Source organism: Zophobas morio, unplaced genomic scaffold (genome assembly GCF_036711695.1).
Source record: "Zophobas morio isolate AGI-343-1 ecotype UQ-CSIRO unplaced genomic scaffold, CSIRO_AGI_Zmor_V1 ptg000386l, whole genome shotgun sequence".
NCBI classification, from domain to species: domain Eukaryota; kingdom Metazoa; phylum Arthropoda; class Insecta; order Coleoptera; family Tenebrionidae; genus Zophobas; species Zophobas morio.
Window position 1 is genome coordinate 16,137 of NW_026972490.1, and position 21,661 is coordinate 37,797.

The following is a 21,661-nucleotide window of genomic DNA, read 5'->3' on the forward strand; positions in this document are numbered from 1 at the left end:
GATTGCTGGAGCCCCTCAACAGATCCCTAAGTGATCTTAGCACAGTATACAGATGATACTGTTATATTTAGCGGTTCAAAATCTGCAGCTCGCCTTTTGGTTACGTACAATGCTCATTAAAATCAATTGAACACTAACTAGTTACGTACTAACGGCTCGGCACTGTCATTCTCTATCTAACGTTAACAAATTTCAAATCTTTGAAGATGTAATAATAGTGGAAGCGTGGTTTGTGTCACTCCCAGCTGCAGAGAGTACTCAAAACTAATGTCTTCTTACCCCCAAGTTCAAATGCAGCCCGATCTCGCTTTCGTTGTGTATTAAACCATAAGCACTACAGCTCAGTTTCTAAATTTTTAGCTTCTCTGCAATTATAAAAGTGATAAATTTTCTGAATATGATGTTGAACTGTTTTAAGGCCCCAGCTTCCTATATGGTGGATAAAATTCAAATGATGTTTAATAAGAGAGAAATACTAAAATTACCATAATTATAGTCTATACTAGTAGTAAAAAAAGGTTACCTCAAAGGAAAAGAGAGAGGAAAGGCGAAAAGGAGCGAAAATCTCGGAAAATACACAGTAAATTCTAATAACTTTTTAACAAAAAGTTTAATTTTTCTGCGTTTATGAGAGGCGTATAAATCAACTACAAACATTAAATGTTTCCACTTTTAGCCCTGCCCCTAGTAGAGTTACGAAAGCGACGGACGAACTAGGTAAGTCGGCCACGTGGTTACTTGCACACAGAAAGCGTTAGAAGAAAGATTTCTAACTCTACAAAAGGAATCACACCCCTGGGAGTTAGGTGAGATAACAACCGAATGCGCTACTATATCTCTTTAATCAATTTATTTTTGTTTTAGACAACCCACTACGTTTATTAAAATGAACCATCCAGTAAAAAGAAAAAGAATAACAAAAGAATTCAAAAGGTTCTTTTATATTTTTGTTAATATGAAACTTTATTTCTTATTTATATATAGGGAAATAAAGAAAAAGGAATCGATTGAGCATTCTAAACCTAAAGTCGAGAGCTTAAAGGAAGAAACTAAATTAAAGGAGTAATTATGCTAAAACTAACACACTCTTGTTTTAGCACTAATAATTAATATAAACTGAATAGAGCTTCTAATTTAGCTCAAGAGGCCAAACCAATATTAAAAAATAAAGCTCTTTTTGATAAAGAGACAAACTACTTTGAAGCCGAAGGCGCTACATATATCGAAAAAAAGTCAGCTCAACTTGACCAATGCAAACTTGAATTAGAAATTGATGCCGAGCGTGAAAGAGATTTAGATAGCCAACGTATAGAGCCCTTTACACTTCCAACCAGCGAAGAACTCGAATTTGAAAAAACTCAACCAATTGATATGACTAAACTTGATACTCGCATTAAAAGCATTATTGCTGTTTTACACAACTTTAAAAATTTAAAGGCTCTAGGATCGCATCGTTCGGTTAGTTTTTTTTTTTGTATTTGGGTTTTTTTAATATTTTGTTTTCAGGATTATACTGAGCAACTTTGTCGTGATCTCTGCGAATATTACGGATACAATGAATTCCTTTTATTTAGCTTTTTTAAAATTTTTGGCGTTTCTGAGGTGTACCATAAATAAATTTTGAGTGAAAAACAGTATAATAAGTTGCAACGTAGATTTGTGATTTTCTGGATGCCAATGAAGTTCCTCGACCACTTACAATTCGAGTGAATACCTTGAAAGCCCGCCGGCGAGACGTCGCCCAAGCTTTAATCCATCGAGGCGTTAACTGTGATCCGATCGGAAAATGGTCGAAAGTGGGTCTTGTAGTTTTCGATTCTCCCATTCCAGTGGGAGCCACTCCCGAATATCTCTCCGGCCAGTACACTTTGCAAACGGCATCTTCGTTTTTGCCTGTCCTCTCTTTGCAGCCGCAAGAAGGCTCGTTAAAAAAATAGTAATAAACTTAATTTTTTTTTAGTTTTCTACTTTTTTAGGAGAGCGGATTCTAGATATGAGCGCAGCGCCCGGAGGAAAAACCACTTACTGTGCTGCTTTAATGAAAAACACCGGAATCATTTATGCTAATGATCCCAGTAGTAAAAGGATCAAAGCTCTCGTTGGAAACATTCACAGAATGGGTTTTTATTTTTATAAAAATAAATTAAAATGAGTTTTGGAAAATTTTTTCTAGGTGTTAAAAATTCGATTGTGTGCAGCTATGATGGAAAGATGTTTCCCAAAGTCATTGGCAATTTTGATCGTGTTCTTCTCGATGCTCCATGCAGCGGAAGTGGCGTTGTTTCTAAAGATCCCAGCGTGAAGATCAGCAAAAGCTCCTTAGAAATTATCCGCTTGGCCACTACGCAGAAGCAGCTCCTCTTGCATGCGATCGACAGCCTCGATGCTAAAAGTTCCACTGGCGGCGTCCTCGTGTACTCCACGTGCTCTGTGCTTGTTGAAGAGGTTTTTATATACTATTAATTTATATCTATTTCTAAATCTAATTAAAAAGAACGAAGAAGTAATTAACTATGCACTTCGGAAACGCTTTGTAAAGCTGATTTCAACTGGTTGTGATTTTGGGGTCGACGGATTCACTCGGTTTGGCCTTTTTTATGGTTTTTTTTTTTCAGTTAATTTTTTATATAAGATTTCTTGGAAAACGCTTTCATCCTTCTCTTAAGTTGACTAAAAGATTTTATCCCCACACTCATAATATGGACGGATTTTTTGTGGCCAAGCTAAAGAAATTAAGGTGCTTTCGTTTTTTATTGGAAATTTATAAATTATTTTACTTAATTAATATAAGCAATGAAATTCCTACCGGGAAAAAAAAAGATCCAGCCTTCTCAAGTTCGGAGTCAGTACAAAATATCAAGGCTAATCCTGAAAAATTGAAGCGTCGTCGTGCAACTTGCGGTGATTCTGTACGTTTTAAAAAAGTTGAAAAAATCGGCACATTAGCGAAAAGTCAAAAAGTCAGTTCAACTTAAGAAAGATAATTTTTTAAGCAATTATTTGGTTCGAAACAAAATTTTTAATTTAACTTTTTGAAAGGATGAATTAAAGTTGTTGCATCCTTCTCTTTATTAAAACTTTGAATTTAACTTTTTTTGCATTTAACATAGATTAAGAATTTCAGATTTCAATTTAGTGTTGAAATTAATTTAATGGTTGCTTACAAATCTTAATGTAATGGGTTCGGTGTTTTTTTCAGTTTCACTGAATTTTACAAGTTCAATCTTTGCCATTTTTAAAAGGTGTTGAGAAACAATTTCTCCTTCTTTACAACACGCTTTTGCGCTTAAATATATCTGATAAATTCGTAGATTAATTTTAGGAAAATTATTTATTAGAAGAACTGAATACTAATTTATGTATGCCGGCTTGAATTATAATCTTTGCGCAGTTTTCGCAAGGAAAAAGCGTAACACAGGCAGTACAGCCGCGTAAACTACCAACGGCTTGATGTTGGTTTAAGATAGAATTCGCTTCAGCGTGACATACTAAATATATAAGTACAAAGTGTATATATTACATTTTTAATTATTTATAGCTTTTTTTTTTAAAGTTCTTACAGTTGTTAAAGGGCCATTTTGAGATTACTTTTTACCAAAAATGCGAGATAGTCAGCTATATTAATTATATATGAGGTACACAGTACTTACCGTATGCGTGTTTGGTTTCGGTGTAAACGTTACTTATTTTACCCCAAGGAAGTTTTTCATCAGGTATTCCACTTAAGATAACACCAACTTACAAAGTAGCTTGTCGCAAACATAATTAAAATACCAAGGAAAACCATTATAACCCGTTGAAACTACTTCACCATCACAACTAAAGATGCAACAGCCCACTTGAGTATTTGGATCCTTAGACCGAAAAGAAGATAGAATGGCTAAACCCATAAAGAAACTATAAAGTTAAGGAATATACAAATTAGAAGTGAAGGCTTAAGTTAATTAAAATAAGTAAATGGCCTTTGTTATGTTCAATAACAATAGCTGTACCGCAAATCAGTTAAAGGTTCTTTGCTGTCGTTCATGAACAACTTTATGTTAGCTCAATCACACTGCAGAACAGTTAAAAAACGGCTTGGCACAATGTTTAAGCCAACGGATAATATTTTCAGTTTCGCATTTGTACAACGCTTTTACCTAATGTAGGTACGTAACGTGAGGGTACACCACAAACTGGTGTTGTAAAAGGTGTGGCCTACACGCATTTCTTACTTTATTTTTTGTGTTTATTTCAGGTGTGTGGGTTGCGCTCTTCAGGCAGCTTGAAAATTATTAAATAAATTATTAGAGTTTCTTTTGTATTTACTATATACCTATATTATACCTTTTATCTATAATATATAGTTCTCGGAGACATTAGCCCTGTAAGTTAGATACTAAAGAAAGCTCTGGTCTTTTTTCATTAATCTTGACATTACGTCGCTCAAATCAGCAGGAATAGTTATTAGGTGTTGATGGTCGCTTTACTAAAGAGTTTAAACTATTAACTTATTGAGAGAATCTCAATATGTACAACTGCCAAGGCTGCCATTTAAGCGAGAGATTTTATCATTCAAAATTATTCGTATGTAGCGAACGATAAAATTTGCGCTACCTTTAATTTCAATAAAACCTAAAGTATCTAAATACTTAGAAGTTGTAATCACCCTACTCTTTTAATATTATTAAAGAAGTTACAGTTTATCGCGACTATTCGGCCGTTTACAAGTTATGGTGTACCAGAGAAAGTACAGCATAAAGACCAAAAAATATATTTTTTAATAGAGTTTACGTTAACACCTTTTTATTAGGTGTAGGTCATCTGAAATAATCATTTGAAGAAAAGTTGAAGGCCAGTTTACTTGTCAACATCGCGCAAGAATGTGCAGTTTGGAAGGCAATAATTTTCAGCTCGCTTCGCCAAGCTTTATTTCGTTAGTCGAGTTAATTTTATTAAACTTTACATTCCCAGCACACCAAAGACTGAATACCCACCTCTAGAGGCAGGAAGACTCTGTTACTGCAGGCTTGTCCATTTCTAAATAGGAGTCCATCTCCTCAAATTCTAAAAACTACTGTTTTGTAAGCCTTTAGTGTCATTTACAATATGAAAGCGGTGTTAATTAGGCGAAAAAGTTTGTGGTCTCCGTATAGATTGCATTTTTCTGATTACGGAAGGCGCACTCTTTCTAAAAGTCGAAAAAGCATTCGAAAAAGTATAAAACACTGAAAATACTTGCCTTTTAGTCTCTTTGCTTCAAAAACCATCTTCCTTTAAAGTGGAAATAGCTTGCTCATCTCAGGAAACTTTAAAACACATGCAAACAGGTTATTGCGCTGGAATCATGTTTTTTATAAGCTAAATGCAGTTAACCCACAAAAAGCAAATCTATATTCGTCTGAGGAGAAGACAAACAAATTCGTCTTTTTGTAAATTTTTCCTCGGGCCCAGGGAAGTTCAATACATGAGAATTTGAATTGACAAGCAAATTTTATGGAGCCAACAAAGCGAATTTAACAATTAAGGCATTTCGTCCTCTTTGATGTAAAAAGTCTTTTACTAATGCGCAATAATTTAAGCTTTATCGTCAATATCTTCGGCCGACCTTGACCCATAGAGCGATCGTTTGGTAGGCATCTTAACGTAAAGCGACTTAAATCACTCCAAAATTGACTGTGGCGAGTAAATAGGCGACCCATGATTTGCACGGGGTGCTCACTCGCATAGTGAGAGACGTTTTTCAAATATTTGTAGAAAGCTATAATAAATATATCACTCATCTCTCAACTATTTATTTGTTCAAGACATAACCTATGACATAGGTGTTTACACCGGTTAGAGAACATTTGCTTTTAAAGTTAGAGTTAGATTATACAGTATTTTAGGCCCTCTTTTCGGTTAAGGCTTGGCTGTACCTTATTAACTTAATATAAATAAATATAAGGACATCGAAACCCAACCGGAGACAAATGCCCTAATAATACTACAAGCTGTTATATAAGGTTTACAAATAAAGAAAAGAGGGTCTGGCACATCTTAACTGTATTGAACTTTAAAAACATTAAGTTCTTTATACAGAGCTACCTGGCATGGACTATATTGAGCTGTGACCCAGTATTTTTTTGCTAGCAGAAGAGTTTTCTAGGTCCAACAAAAAAAAGAAGCTAAATAACAAGGGCCCTATCAAGAACATTATAGCCCAGCAGCTAAATTTTATTTATAGATCCTTCCTATCCTCCTGCTCTTTATACTCACTAGATCTCTGGTGTAATATTTTCAACAACTTATGAAAATGCTAACAACTTCAAGTGTGTTATCCCTTTCACAACAGGATTTATTAGAAAATAAGGAAAATCGAGCTCAGCGCAAAAAGTTAGCCTTTTACAAGTTAACTAGTAAAGGTAGTGAACTAAATACCTTTTATAAAAATTTTAATTCGAAGTTACCATCTTTAAACTAACCCGTTATGTACCCAAGAAAAGGTGACTGGCATACCTTCATTACTTACTGGGAGACACTATTTAAGCTCATTTATCCAAAGGTAACATTTACCATAAAACTGTCCTTACAAGTATTTTTTTTTAGTAACTCCCATTAATACAAAACAACACCTCTAAACGCCTAAGTATTTACCACAAAAAAGAAGCAAATTTTGAAATGAAACTGATACCAAGAGAAGTTAGACCTTTGGTGACACGAAGAATCTGGTGTTCTTCGGCAGCAATCGTGTACCTTCTAAAACTAAATATTCTGTTACATTCCAAGTTACTTTCCCACAAGATTAAAACAATAGGAAATTGTTTCATACCAAAAGTTAACCATTGTGAAAGCGATATAAAAGACTATCCACACTTTAGATTACTTTCCTGCAGCTTTAAGAATGCAGAAGAGAAGTAATTCCTTCCAATGCAAAAAAAAGATTTGTGGAAGGAGTAAATTTTATTCCTCCTCGCCGCTCAGTTTTATAAACATGATAATATAGAATTTCACAGATTTTAAGTATAGTGGAGGTCATAAATAAAGCCTTACTTATGAAAAAAGTATCAGTTATATTAGTTTCCTGAAAGTTTAATCTCACATTATCTAAAAATTCTAGCTTAGTTGAAAGGCGCTTTATGGATTGAATACCTAAGAAATTAAACTAAATATTCTGTGACGGATTGTGGTGAAATTAAATCGTTTGAACCATGAACCCAGATAAGAATTGGTCTGGAACCATTTTTATCGATTAAAAACTTAAACAAGGGATGAGATCCCGTATAGGAAGACCGTTTTACTCTTAAGTCTGTGCGCGTAGAGGACGCGGTTGATTCGCCAAATAAAATGAAGAGTGGGTGGAATGCTAGGATTTGCACCTGTATTGCTAGGTTTAAATAAACGCGTGATTCATTTTACCCTAAAGAGTCGTGACTATAGGACATGGCCTTAGCGTTAACACTAAATACACGTGACTAATGAAAAATAAAACTTATTTAACACGAAATATATACTATTATTTTTTTTAAACTATCCCGGTATACTAATATTCGCAGGAAAGGCTTAGGTCGCACAAAACCAGTAAGGGCCTAGACAAAGAAAGAAAGGGGAAAGGGACAATCTGCGTTCTTCATTTGACCTTATAGTTCCACTATCCCCAGCAGACATTACTAGTCCTAATTTGGGTTATAAGTTTGTAGTCTGACCTTAATTACCTGCTTCGTAGACTTTAGCTTTTTAAAATAAGCTTATAATATGTATAAGGGGTATTTGGTTTGTGTGAAATTTTCGCGTTAGTGAGTTTGAACCATATGAGCAATACTTCAAACGGACGCCAGTAAAAGGTTTTTATACCAGAGTGAAAAAAAAAAATCTTTCAAACTACTATTCCGCATATTATTTAAATTATAAACAATTATAACACTAGACTCATTTTGATAATAGTCGCTATTTTCACGGTTTTAACCTTTCCAAGCCCATACACTTATGTTTACTAAAAAATTTAAAAACGACAAGAGCTTTAAGGAAGTTAACACTGCTCCCCTTCTGTTGTACATGGCCTTATAAGAAACACAGCGTAAAATGGATCTTCCTGAGGCCCTCTTGGTAGTGCTGTATATCAAGCAGTATAAGTTATGAAAGATAAAACTCCAGTTGTAAGGCAAGACGATAATAAAAAGAATTAGTAAGTACTTCTGTTACCTTCTCCTGTTTTAAATACAAACTTGGGCGTTGTTTTCTACTTTTCCAAAGTCTGTTTCTATTTCAAATCCCTAAGTTCTAACTTTTTTTCTCGCTTGTGAACATTTAAGACTTGGTTATGTCTTACTTCTTTCTTGTTCTAAGCCCTAGTTAATTTTACTTGTTTAGCAGCCCTGCATGTAAATAAGCTATTTTTTTAAAGAAATGGTGGTTCTATTATGACATTCTTGTAAATAGAGTAAATCACGCATTGACTTAAGGTGGTTTAAGTGGAAAATTTTTGAGTTTACAGAAGAAGTTCAATCGCCAGTGTTTTATTTTACATCCTCTTGGTATACTACAATCATCCTACTATCTATGAGAGCTCATCTTTACTAGCACAACTGTTAATGTTAAATTTTAAACACCCATTTAAGAAATACGTTAATTTTAACCCGTGTGTTTTGTGAGGTACAATATACTTCAGTCTTGGTCCGTTCGCTAGTATTGACGCCGTCCTTGATAACTTGGGGTGAAATTCAACGTATTTTAACTTAATGTAAAAATCCTTATTTCCCTGATAGAGGTAGAAACATTTAGAAAAATTGAGGAGGTTTTTTGAAAAATACTTTTCAAGTTTTTAAAATCATTTATTATTCATCAATTTTTACCAAGTAAATTAATATGGAAAGGTTGCAGACGCCCTTGCTGTCTAACTCGCCGATATATATATATTTTTTGGCTATAATTTTATAGACCAAAACCGTTAAACCTTTGACTTTCGATTCTTACAGTCCTAGACTGAGAGACCAAAAATAAGAGCTCAAGGCTGAAAAAACCGGATTAAAGTTTTATATGTAAACCTAATTATAGTGTATGAATATAAAAGACAAAATTAGGAGATAGTCTTGCGGTTGTATATCCGACAGTATACTAGACTATCTTGCCCAGAATGATAATTAATTTGTACTTAGTGTCAGAGATGTGATGGTCTTTACATCTGTTATCCTTTGTATTCTTTGCGTACTAACAAGTGGATCATCTCAGCACAAGTTCCCGGCCTCTAATCGCTTCTCCTTAAAGTTGAGCGCGGCTTCTGTATTTTAAACCCGTACATTCAGCAAGAACGGCGTAGCCGTAATACCTTCGCGACTTCCAGTCTACCAAAAATTAATGACGCGTATTTCAGTTTTTTAATAACATCTATAATAATTTTTAGTCTGTAACATATCATTAAACTCTACTTTATAAATAGTAATTATTATAAATAAGTTCTCGGACGTGAAAACAATATCGTTAAAATTTTATAATACTCAAAAATTCTTTTTAGATAGCTTTTTTAAGAAGTGCGGTAATAAAGGGCAAAATTCAATTAGGTGAAAAACCAATATTTTTAATTTTAAAAATTTGTAAAACTCATCTCAAAACTCTTTTCTTATAGTTTTTTATGAAAGCACTGTAACAAAGGACCAAATTCAATTTGGTAAAAAACCACCATCTTTATATAGTTGCTTCAAAATTATTTTAAAAAGTGTATATTAAAGAAGAGGGTTTAAAAATAAAACCATTAGATACCTTAAATTATATCGAATTTTTATATCCTAAGGTAGTAAAACTGTTAGATGTATACTATTAGTACTAAAGTGTATAACTTTTTCTGTTACTTGACTTTGCCAGCAGACCGTTTTGAGTCTTCTTGGGATGTCGCATTAAGTGCGTATAACCTGCGCTTTTTTCTAGCCTCTCCACTCTGAGTTATTCTTTAATCCAAATAATCTTTTTGTAAAGTGATATCGTTCAAGTTCATTGAAAGCCACGTTATATAATTTTTATGACTTTTATAGAAACAAAAATAAATAATTTTAAGAGACTTAAAACCGCAGCTTTCAGTTCTTTATAAGGAGGTACCCAACTTTACCTTTTAACCGAATTTCTTAGAGTTATACACTCATGATGACACTACAAAATTGTGGTGTTTTAAGAACAACTTAAATTCGTTTGGCTATTTATAAAGTAAATAACTTGGTTAAACTCTATAGTGTTAATTTATCCTTTTTGTGAGAAAAAGAAAGAGTAAAGGTGACGTTACTTGAAATACCCCATTTGGAATTTTAAAATATCAACTATTTATATTATAGATAGTTTAAAATAAGTAGACGCCTAGAGAGTGGCTAGTTATGATTGGCTTACTTAAACAAGTTAGTGACCGAAGTAGGTGGATAAGCCTGTGTAAATTAATTCAAGCAGGTCATAGCTCTCCCTAACTTAAATACTAACTAGTGTTGGCCTAAGCTTAAATGAAGATCAACAAAGCTTACGAGAAAGATAAATAAAACACTTAGTACTTACTAAAAGAATTTAATATAGGGACGCTGGGTTATGAAGAGATTATCAGCGACGCCTGAGCGAGAACTTAAATCAGGCGCAAGGAAGCGGACTGCTTACAAGCATTTAATAAAAAATTTTAAATTTTTTTCTTACTTTTTACTCTTTATAATTTTAAAGTATAGAAAACTGAAAATTTTTTCTAAGTTTAATAATGTCTTATTTTAATTTTAATTACCTAATCTTTCTGACTATAATTTTTTATATCTAGTAGCGAACTAAATACTGTTTATAATAATCATTAATAAGAATTGGAGAACTAAACAACAGACAGTACATTATAATATATTTAAATATATTTAGTAAGCAATATAAACACACTAGAAAAATTGTATAGTGACCTCCTCAAATTTTTCAACACCAGTAAGATAGTGCCAATGTTTATTTACTATTTATAACAAAAGTAAGAATTTTTTATTAAGTCTTGCAAAGAAGCAGTTTAAATGTGATCATTGTCTTAGACTCTTAGTTGTATAGCTGTAGATATATAGTTAATTGACCCCCCCCTCTGCCCTCACCCTTCTTCCTCGACATTCCTTCAGTAAAATATACTAAGCTGTGCTTGGTCAGTCCAAAGAATTGGCAATGGGAGACGAGAAAGATGCCTATGACTACCTATTTAAAATTGTTCTTATAGGTGCCTAACTTATCTAAAATCGTTGTTTCGTAACTGACAACATAAATTCTTTTAATTTAACAATTTAAACACACTTTCGTAAGTTACACAACCATTATTCTAGGTGACAGCGCCGTTGGAAAAAGTAATATTTTGAGGAGATTCACGGGAAATTCTTTTAATCCAGAGAGTAAATCCACCATTGGTGTAGAGTTTGCAACAAAGACCATCACTGTTGAAGGTATACATGTATATATTACCTAAAATTTTGTTTATTCCAGGTTTTTAAACTAATTTATAATAACTAAAAAAACTTTGTCGAGAGAAAAAATAAAAAGCACATAGACTTTTTTAAACTTTCGAGGAACATTTTTAAAAAAAGTTATACGTGTATTTTATAAATATTAAGGCAAGAATGTAAAGGCACAAATATGGGACACAGCGGGCCAAGAACGCTTCAGAGCGATAACTTCTGCATACTACAGAGGTGCCATCGGGGCATTGCTAGTTTACGACGTTACAAGACTTCAGTCGTTTGAAAACATTAAGAAATGGCTTTCAGAATTGAGAAGTTATGCAGATAATGACATTGTTATCACCTTGGTGGGAAATAAAAGGGATCTCCAAAACTTAAGGTAAAATTTATTATAAAGAAAACTTGTACTCTAACGCTGCCTATCCTGTGACGAAAGGAAAGTCTCGAGGGAAGAAGCAGAGAACTTTGCCAAAATTGAAAATCTTAACTTTTTTGAAACATCCGCGCTGGAGGATGCGAACATTGAAGAAGCCTTTCAAAAAACCGTGCGAGATATACACACTACTGCTTCCACTAAACATATAGAAGAACGGCCAAATTTCCTTGAAAGCCCATCACTGACCCCATCCCAAGCATCTAAGAAACCATCCTGTTGCTAGTAGGACGAAGCTAGTAATAAATTTTATTGTTCTAAAAAAACTGACGTGAATAAAAAAAATGCATCCAATTTATATTGTCAGTACGTGTACAGTAAAAAAAAATTTGTGCAAGACGCCGATCGCAAGCAAAAATCACAAAAGATTCATTGAGCTGTGCACGTATGCTTATTTTTCCGCGTGTTTTATATATATAAGCAGAGAATTAATAGCGGTAAGCACCCCGAGAGGCAACGTATTCAAAACGCACGGGGCGGACGAACGGCAAGGCTCGACGCAGAGAGGACAGAACTTTATATGAAGAGTACCTCGTCATCGTTTTCTTCAGAATACTGTCAAAATAAAATATTATAAGCGCGGCCGTAGAGCTCTGCAGCTTTACCTCATCTTCTGTATACTCGTCGTCGTAGTCGTCTTCAGAGTATTCTTCGAGGTCGCGGCCCGGATCATCATAGTTGTATTCAAAAAATTCTGTGGGAGTAAGACGTACATTTTTAAGTACCAGCTAGTACAGGCGTACCGCGGTTGTTGCGCCTTCGGTAGCGGTTGCCGTATCTTCAAACATAATAAGAAAAAAAAGAATGTAAGCACGGGAAAAAAAATAAGCAAAAGGCCGATACGAATTATTGGCGGAGGGGGCAGGGTCGTCGCCGACTCGGTCGTCTCCTACACGCCGAGACGATCAAGAAATGCCGTTCATAAGAAGGGGGAAGCCCAGAAAAACCTTCAGAGTCGGTCATGGAGATATTGCCGGGGTCCTGCTCACCGAGGCCGCCGTCCACCGCTGGGGTGTCCCGCAGCGAAGTAAACCGCCTGGTATAGAATAAAACGGGTGATAGAAGGATAAGCGGTGAGTCTTCTACCTCTGACCTTTCCAAACCGGCCCGCTGGTCAATAAATATAAGACGCAAATGAATCTGGTGGCACTCAATAAACCGTTTGCCCTCGGCTTCGTTGAGAGGGAGCGGAAGCAAGCGCGAGCGATGCACGTTTGCTTTAAAGTAGCACTTGTGGATGCTGGGAAGAAGGTCCAACGCAAGACTCGGTCTGGAGCGCACATTGGAAAATAGTGAGAATAAAAATGAAAAAGAAGAACCCCTTCATTATAACAATATTAAGGGGAAGGCGGTTCAACGAGAGCCTGTCGATCCGCTCCACCTGCAGGCCCAGTGGACGACTTCTTGACTTTTTCCTGACCCTTACCACAAATTTTTCTCCAAGTCCAGAGAAAGGGGTGCTGCAGATGGTGTGATCGTAGGCGTCTCTTTCCAGACGAACGTCTTCATAATATTGCAACTTATGAATAGTAGTAACGCTAAGCGCTTGTCTTCGTACCCCGGACTATGACTTGTCGACAACGACACGATAAAAGATCCATAATCCTTTTACAAAGTTCGGCAGCTGCCTTTGTTTCAGTTTCAGCTTCTTTCTGTAAACGTTGTTTGGAAGTTCACAACTAAAAAGAAAGTTAAGCTGCCTTTAGGAACCTGCGAGTCCTCCTTCAGTTTGACGTGCGAAAGTATGTCCTTCCCAAGCATATTTTGAAATTCGCACTCAGTCTGAAAGGATTTACACGCAATGAACATCGACTTAAAAAAAAAATAAAGAAACCTCGTGTGTTTCTTTTTTAGAAACTACGTCTTTCCAAGAACAACCTAGTTTATCATACTGGCAATTTACCGTGCGGAACAAGCATTCCTGTTCTGCGTGTTGCTTGACCTATGAATTATAACTATAAATAAGCATAAGCATAAAGTATAGAGAAGAAATATAATAACCGAATTGTAAGTTAAAATTTCCGTACAACCACTATTTGGGCAGGCTATAGGTAACTGATCGCGAGCAGATTCGGCGATTGTGTTTCGAGATGGATGCAAACGACTCATTCCTACCCTACAAGTAGGACATACAGAAACGTCTTCCGAGATAACTCGCTGATGGCAATCTCTGCATAACAAGTGACCGTGCGGGCATTGATAAATTTCAGTCTCAGGTAACATGAAACATATATTGCAATTCAATAATTCCTGTAAAGCCTCAATGGACTGGCCGCCTGGTTTAGATACCGTAGATAAGTTTAATGCAGTAGATTTTGATTTCATGGAAAGTGGAGTGGAAGGGTTACTATTAGCCAGTTTGTTTAGAACGCGGAAGGCATTAGCACTATTTAAAAATTTAGTGGAGCCAGTCGTGGATATATTGCCGAGTGATGTTTCATTAGCTCCAAGCGGATGCGGGACCAAAGAAGAAGTAGTTGCGTTCATGGCAGTAGACGATTCTGGTTTAGTGTTTTTTTTTTTATGTACAGCTTGAATGTTTAAAATGGGATTATTTTTTCGTGTTTTACTTGAAAAATCTCTAGAAATCTTGGGTCTTTTGGTTAAAGGTTCTTTTATATGAGAGGAAGAAGTGGCGGGGTTAGCTTTGGTGCTAGAGAGTGAAACTTCTGCAGAAACTACTGAAGGATTGGTGGGGTGAGAAGCCGGCAAAGCGTCAGCCATGGTATTGTCGGGTTTATTTACTTCAACTTCAGCGGAAGAGCTTGCGGTATCATTAGAATCTTTTACACTTTCTAAAGGTTTTGTCTTAGCTTCTGGTGAAGTATTTTGGGTAGAGATTAACTGGGAGCTAGAAGAGGGGGAATCTTCAAATTTTAAAGGTTTCTTAGTTTTTCGAAACTTTGCCTTGTTCTTGGTTGTCTCCTTCTTAGAACCTCTGACCATAGCGTCTTCGCAGCAATCTTGTTTAGACTTCTACAGCTTAGTAGTAATCGCTTAAAAACTTAGCTCGCAAAGTCCAAGGTTTTTAATTCCCCCCTTGTTTGTCCATGTGACAAAGATGTAGGAACGAAACGTTGTCTGTTTATTTTCCTAAAGCAGCTGCAATTATCCTAACAGTATAATCTATATTCATTTGTGCATAAAATAATGCAAGTAATGCGCGGATCTTAATAATAGTTCACCCGATACTTCAATTCTTAGAACAAAAATTGCTGAGGAAGCTAGTGAACTATATATTGACTCCTCTTTTTTAATTATTTTTATACTTTGTTTCATTTTATATAATGTCCCAAAATTAATTATATTTAACTTTCATATATTAAAGCCTTTTTTTAATTGATATGAGCTTTAGTCTTCAATTCGTCAAAAAACCAAGCGGAGTCCAAATGATAGGGAGAAATTAATAAGTTTTATATAACCATTAAACTTTGGGAATCAATATATCCTTAATAATGCCCTCGTAACTGAGTCCCTTACTCGAGCTCAATAAAAAAGGCAAAATTTGAATGGCATAGTGAGCAAGAAGTCGCATGGAAGACCATATTATGGCCTTTAGAGAAAACATTATGCTTGGAGAATGAATATAGTGATTATGATTTAATTTTACAAACAGAGGCGAGTAATATCAGTATGGGGAGGTCATTTTAAAGGTATGATGGACGATTGCATACATAGCTTTTTTTAGTCAGCCCTAAATTTAATAACGCTAGAATAAGTATAGTGTCACCAATAGGGAAGCCTTGCGGTGGCGTGGCGAGCGAGTAAATTTATGGACTACATTCAGCTTATTAGCTAGTAACTGGTTATATAGCTGACCATAAAAGCCTTCCACCTAGTTCCCAAAGTACACAAAACTTTTATAATACCTATTGGGTTTTAAAATATATTCCGGGAAAAAGCAACGTGCCGACTTAAGATATTGCTTACCCACTGATAAGAATATGCTTAATGTATAAACAGTTTGCGAAAGTGGGATAAATAAACTTACAATTGGTATAAATTAAAAAAGTACAAAATAAACATCGAGAGTGGTTCCATAGAGATAAATGGAGGCTGACGCAAGTGATAAAAGATAAAAGTTTGAAAATTTGGTAAATAAGGTTTGCCGATGAATGCGAAATCTTTCAAAGGTTTAGAAAGGAGAGACGTAAGTCCAGTGAAAAACCTAGATTAATAATAAGCTAAAAAGACTAATAGAACACTTGTCCGCTGATAAATGGTGATGCTTAGAATCGCAGAAGGTATGACAGCGTCGTTTTAATGACAGTTAATAGAAACACTCGTTATGTCTGGGCAAAAGCATATATAGTAAACACACAATTAATTTTCAAATATTGACGTTACCCATACAAATAACTTTAGATCGGCAGTCTGACTTTATAAGTAAAGAACTAAGGAATTTCTGAAACAAGTTAGGGGCTGAAGAAAATGACATTACCACTAATTACCCTCAGTCCAATGTTCTGTGTGAACAGGCTATTCATATTATCAAAAAAACATTGTTAAAGTCTAGTTACGAAAGAGAAAGAGAAGGGCCTGCTTTAGTAGATGATTACATTTATAAACACAACAGAATCCCTAACGTGTTGGGTGTCACTCCTATGTATACGATTAAAGAAGGATTGTCAAACGAGGGCAATGATAAGTCCAAAAATCCCCATAAAGACATGGGGACATCTTTCGGTAAAATCAGAAAATTGAAAGGGATAGGACAAAAAACGTCAGATTGATAGGGTAATGAAATAGCAAAACGATATGTGGGACTTTAAAAAAAGGATGTCGCCGTAGGCGATTACTTGTATTTTGGATTTACAGAAAGCAGAGTAAAAGGCCCTGCATGGTAGTTAAAAAGTTTTGGATGATGGAATTTTGAAGTTTAATAACGCAGGGAAAATTTTACTGAGATATAAATATCAGGATAAGAAACCAAGAATAAGGGACTGAGGCCATGTACGGGCTCTGGGCCGTCTCGAGTCTAAATGTACATTAAGTACTTGTTGATCAAAAGACATAAGTGAGTTCGAGAAGAATTTTTCATTAGAAAATACCTGTGTAAATATAAATAAGAAACTGGTTGGGCAGGGCGGCAGCTATTATGGGTGAATGGAAAAACTTTAAAGGGAGGCCAACCTTTGTCCTTTTGTGATATCAACTGAAGACGAGTTATAAAAATATCAGGAATACTTTCAGCTCGAAGGCAGAGCTTTTTAACCGCGAATAATAGGAATTGTAGAGAGCACCCATTACACAGGCTGATCTAGTATAATAAAGAGAGAGAGGGTGGTGTGAACTATGCGCACTTTCACTTAAATGAGCTCTAAACAAGTGTGGTAAAGGGGTACCCACTTAAAGTTTGATTCAAAGCTCGAGTGACCTTTATGTATGGGAACCAAGTATACTACGAGTTCCAACGACTAATTTTTGGGAACAGCCATTTAATATATCGTGGAAAAAAAAATGATTAAGAAGGATATGAAAGTTTTATTACTGAATTATACATTATATGTAACAAAAGACGGTAATTAGGTTTACAAAGTAATTATAATTAAATGAATTGTAAGAACCTGGAAAATGGTTGACATCTATGGCTTAGAACAAGATCGCCAATGTGTAGTTTAATATGGTTTTACATCTTTCGCCCTAAGCACCGCTGCTATTCTGGCAGGCATGGTAGCTGCTAAAGATTTATCATTCTTAGGTGTAAACTTAGTCCATATGTCTGGCGAATCTTCTGATTTGATACTCTGCGAACAAACGACCCTTCCCTCAATTAACGCATCGAGGTACCAACGCAAAAGCTTGCAGCGTGCCCAAAGGGTTGGGCAGCGGTAGCACTGGCCAACGCCACTACTCTCTCGAAATTATTCTATTTTGATCTGAAGATGGAAATTAGTCTTCATCTCTAAAAGCTTTCGTCAATCCATTCTGGGTATATGAGCCAGCACTAGTGGTAAGGAGCTTCTTCTGCTCGCCATTGACAGTGTCCGTGTGCATCCGTGCCACTCGAAGGGGTGTGATTGCCTTGCTCGTGCAGGTCCGCCTCGACGGTGGAGATATCGAGTTCGCAATAAATTCCACGAATAACATTATTGTCTTGCCTTAATTCAATTTGATAGGTAAAATGTTGTAATTCTTGCTTGCGCAATCTCGCCGTGATTGCACGACATTCTTGAGCTGTTGTCGGAAATATCTTGGTTCCAAGACGCGAATCTCTTGACCTCGGAATTATGGCACCGTTGGATTGCTAAAGTTGTTCAAGAAGGGCCACTTTTGTTTTTCGCAAAGGGTAATAGGTCAGATTTTCTCTTTACGAATTCGTAGGAGGAGGAGGAGGGGGGGGTGTTCTACAGTAGATGGTCGTTCATTTTTTAAAAGTACAGTGTCAGAAGTGCTGCCCATCTCTATGTCTACGGTGTCTTGTAAAGCTTAGTATCTATTGATTTTCGGGTTGCCGTCACCTTTGAAGGGGGGGAGGGGGGCACTTACTACTATCACTACTATTAATGATATTTGTATTTTTATTACTGGTTAAATTTTTATTGCTATTAGCGTTGTTGCTAACTAATATATTATTATTAATGAAATCAGTATGGGAATTATTAGTCATGAAGTTATTGCTACTACCACTATTGTCCTTAATATTAGTTACTTCCCCGTGACTAGACTCGCCTCTTGCAACCTTTAGAGTCTCGCTATCTTCCAGCACCACTTCAGAAGTATTTGGTTGCTCTCGAATTTGTAAGGCCGAAAATACATTATTATTGTTAGGTGTATTATTAAAGGGCTCCTTTCGCCTTTTAGACTTATTTAGTCCTGAGGTGCTTTTAGTAACTAAAAAAAGTTTTGCCTTTGTAGAATCTAACACTCCTGAGTTCATTAATAGTAAAAAAGTTAGCAATGAATGCTCGAAATTCTTCTTCAGAGGACAGACTCATAATTAATATAAAGATAAACTTACATTTTAAAAAAATAGAGGTTAAAAGGAAAAAATTTTATAGTAGTATATATGTAATATATATAAGGTCTGTAATATAAGATCAGTAGATATAATTTACATAGTTTAAGTTTTCTCAAATGTATAAGTATAATTTGAATAAATTGCTAAAAAAGTAAGTTAAATGAATATCGCAAATTTTAAGTAAGAAGTTGGGTGCGTAGACCAAAATCCCTGTCCGACGGTCAGAGCAAAAAAAAAAAGTTAGACACCCCTCTTAAGGGGGGTGTGTTTGTTAATTAAATCGTAAAGTCATATATATATACTCCTAAACAAAAAATTAATAACTTTAGACACTGATTAATTAAATGTATTAATTAAATTCATCAACTAGATTGTATGCTGTAAGAAGATCATAGAGTTGATATACTAATTAAAGAAATAATTTTTCATATCAAAATTTTAATGTTTTTTGCTAAATATTTTAGCTATTCAGTAACTGTACTTTATCCATTTTTAGGTAAGTTCATTATGGATTTTAACGCCCAATAGTTTTATTCTTTTATCTAGCCATTTTTAAGGCGTTGAATAAATTACTCTTCTCGCGTGGTGTGTCTAGCGTCTACAAAAGTTGGTGAAGATTAAAAATTATCTAATGACTAGTTTATTCGTAGCTCGCAAGGGGGCCTACAAACAGATGCTCTCTGAACAAACTACTACATTCGACTCTCCGGCAAGCGCACACACTACATTACTTGAGAATTCACGGTTGTATCTTTAAATTAAGGCACATGACACGAGGGCATTGGAACATTCGGAATATTTCGTAAATATTGAGACAAAAGCGCGCACCCGGGTTTTTAGTGCCTCTCTCTTAGTAACTTAAATTCATTCTTATTTCATAATTTTTATATTCTATTGTAATAGAGTTATATTATACACATTAATCGCGAAATACTGTGTGAAAACCCTCTTTACTTATACAATTAGTGTGGGAATATAAAAATAATAGTCTTTTTTATTGTTAACAAGAATAAGACGAGGGATAAGGAATGATGGAGAGGAGATGGATAATAAAAAATTTTAAAAAAATAGGACTATATTTTTGCTTAACATTGTACTGAACGGCTTATTTAACCGTTAATTTAGTAGTATTATCATCAGTAAGTGTCCTTTACATTACAACTTATTTTCCTTATTCTAAGGTTTAATTTAGTCTTTTTTATTATTTAAAACGAGTTTGAATTTTATGGTTATTTTTTTAATTCGTTATATTTTGTATAAGCTCGTCAAAAACTATTCTCTTTTAGCTCAAAGCCTGGTTTACCCTAGAAATGTAAATGAATTTTCCCCTTCCCCTTTACTAAAAATTTTGCAATGAAAAGAATTTTATATCGTTAAAAGAGTTTATAAAATTGTGTCTTTGACAATTTTATATTTACGTGAATGAAAAGCTCATTATAATACTTTAAAATAAAGTGTAAACAAACTATCAAAAAATTATAGCCACTTTCTGCTCCATTCTTTAATTTATTATTTTTTTAAGGTTTTCATGTAAGTTGCATATTGCTTTCTGGCCTTTAAATTTCTGCTTTATTATTCTGCAAGGAGTTTTTAAGAGACCACCGTTTTTATATTTAAAAATACCATACTTGCTTTTTTCAAACAAATTACTCACTAATCCTTAACCCCTTATAGGTTGCTGGTTACTATGTTTATTACTTATGGCCTAGGTTCAATTTGCAAGAGTAGATCTATGGAATTGTACCCAAACGACAGCTCGGTCTCTGAAATAATATCTGGTAAGTTTGGGTACCATGTCCTAACGGGTTAGGCAGCAAGCAACAAAACTAAAAAGTAGTAAATCTAGTTACCAGTGAACGTTTAGTTGAATCTGCGTTGCGCTATCTTTTTATTTGACAAAAAAAAGTGTGTTCATTCCGGATGTAAATTTATTTTTGGTTAGATAGGTAAGTAAACATTTATTTACTATTTAATTTGGAAATAGTAACTGGGATATAAAAATTTTGTTCAACTTCTCCTTTTCATGGAATTTGGCGAAAGTGAGTTTAGAATATATAGTTGCACGGATAATTAAAAGCTTACATTCCTCCGACAAGAAAAGTTTAGTTGTATTTATGTTATGTGAAAGTCCTGTCTATTAGAGTAGATTTTAACCTTCACCGCAAGCTCAGGATAACTTAATAAATTTTGTATCCTCTCTCTACCTGCTTCCCTCAAAGGCTCTCTAGCTTTATTTGAGAATTACGCGTGTGAAATCGAAAGCAATTGGTAAAATTACTCAGTCCTTGTATAAGTACAGCTAAAATATCAGTAGAAAAAAGCGTTTAAAAGATTTATACAAGTGTATTATTTTTACATACACTATGAAATTTGTGTTCAGTTTGCAGAAGTTTTGTGGGGCTAACCGTTGTAACTAAAAGGCTTGTGTTTTATTGTACAAGGACTTTCATAAGAAAGGTATTATAAAGAAGACGTTACCCGCGATATTTATTGATAGACACAACTAGCCCTACCTCCACTTATTCCTAGAATTGAATTTTAAAAAGTAAATAGTCTGCTATTATAATTTTCCTACTTTCCTTTTTTTAAAAAGTAAAAGAATTCATGTTTCTAACACCACTTAAACTTTAGGCTAACTTTCAATAATTATTTCTATAAATGGGTTTAATTTTTCAAAATTAGATGCCGGCCCTAAATTTTCAAAATTTTCTCTCCTCTTCTTCTCTTCTTAAAAAGCTGACACCCTTATAAAAAAGCTGTTTAACATGACTTCATAAAGTTAATTAAATTAAATAGAGAGTAATTTGTTATTTTATTGGATGCTTAACTCTAACTTAAAGTAAGAGAATCCTTTACTTTTAAGGCCCATGT

General features: G+C 34.8%; 3 protein-coding genes across 4 annotated transcripts; 2 read left to right on the plus strand and 1 right to left on the minus strand.

The window, feature by feature from the left end:
- The first annotated feature begins 267 nt into the window (after positions 1 to 267).
- Positions 268 to 3,451, plus strand: LOC135120506 (uncharacterized). The gene is made up of 14 exons (XM_064044814.1): positions 268 to 317; positions 677 to 717; positions 785 to 806; positions 865 to 933; positions 985 to 1,062; positions 1,125 to 1,458; positions 1,507 to 1,602; positions 1,656 to 1,920; positions 1,977 to 2,120; positions 2,174 to 2,445; positions 2,495 to 2,583; positions 2,633 to 2,737; positions 2,792 to 2,960; positions 3,392 to 3,451. The coding sequence occupies exons 1-14, from the start codon at positions 268 to 270 to the stop codon at positions 3,449 to 3,451; spliced, it is 1,794 nt and encodes a 597-aa protein (XP_063900884.1).
- Positions 3,452 to 11,095: 7,644 nt separating this feature from the next.
- Positions 11,096 to 12,097, plus strand: LOC135120495 (ras-related protein Rab-11B-like). The gene is made up of 4 exons (XM_064044802.1): positions 11,096 to 11,161; positions 11,265 to 11,381; positions 11,550 to 11,775; positions 11,833 to 12,097. Exons 1-4 carry the CDS (start codon positions 11,110 to 11,112, stop codon positions 12,053 to 12,055), a joined length of 618 nt encoding a protein of 205 aa, XP_063900872.1. The 5' UTR covers positions 11,096 to 11,109; the 3' UTR covers positions 12,056 to 12,097.
- On the minus strand, positions 11,905 to 14,779 carry LOC135120494 (zinc finger TRAF-type-containing protein 1-B-like). Of its 2 annotated transcripts, none has more exons than XM_064044800.1 (12): positions 13,831 to 14,779; positions 13,664 to 13,771; positions 13,540 to 13,611; positions 13,388 to 13,481; positions 13,149 to 13,332; positions 12,923 to 13,099; positions 12,777 to 12,865; positions 12,673 to 12,718; positions 12,573 to 12,607; positions 12,435 to 12,523; positions 12,361 to 12,384; positions 11,905 to 12,219 (listed from the first exon to the last, which is right to left on the minus strand). In XM_064044800.1, exons 1-12 carry the CDS (start codon positions 14,773 to 14,775, stop codon positions 12,199 to 12,201), a joined length of 1,884 nt encoding a protein of 627 aa, XP_063900870.1. In that variant the 5' UTR covers positions 14,776 to 14,779; the 3' UTR covers positions 11,905 to 12,198. The 2 variants fall into 2 exon arrangements, with proteins under 2 accessions (XP_063900870.1, XP_063900871.1); XM_064044801.1 differs by having other exon boundaries at positions 12,435 to 12,478; positions 12,555 to 12,607.
- Positions 14,780 to 21,661: the final 6,882 nt, after the last annotated feature.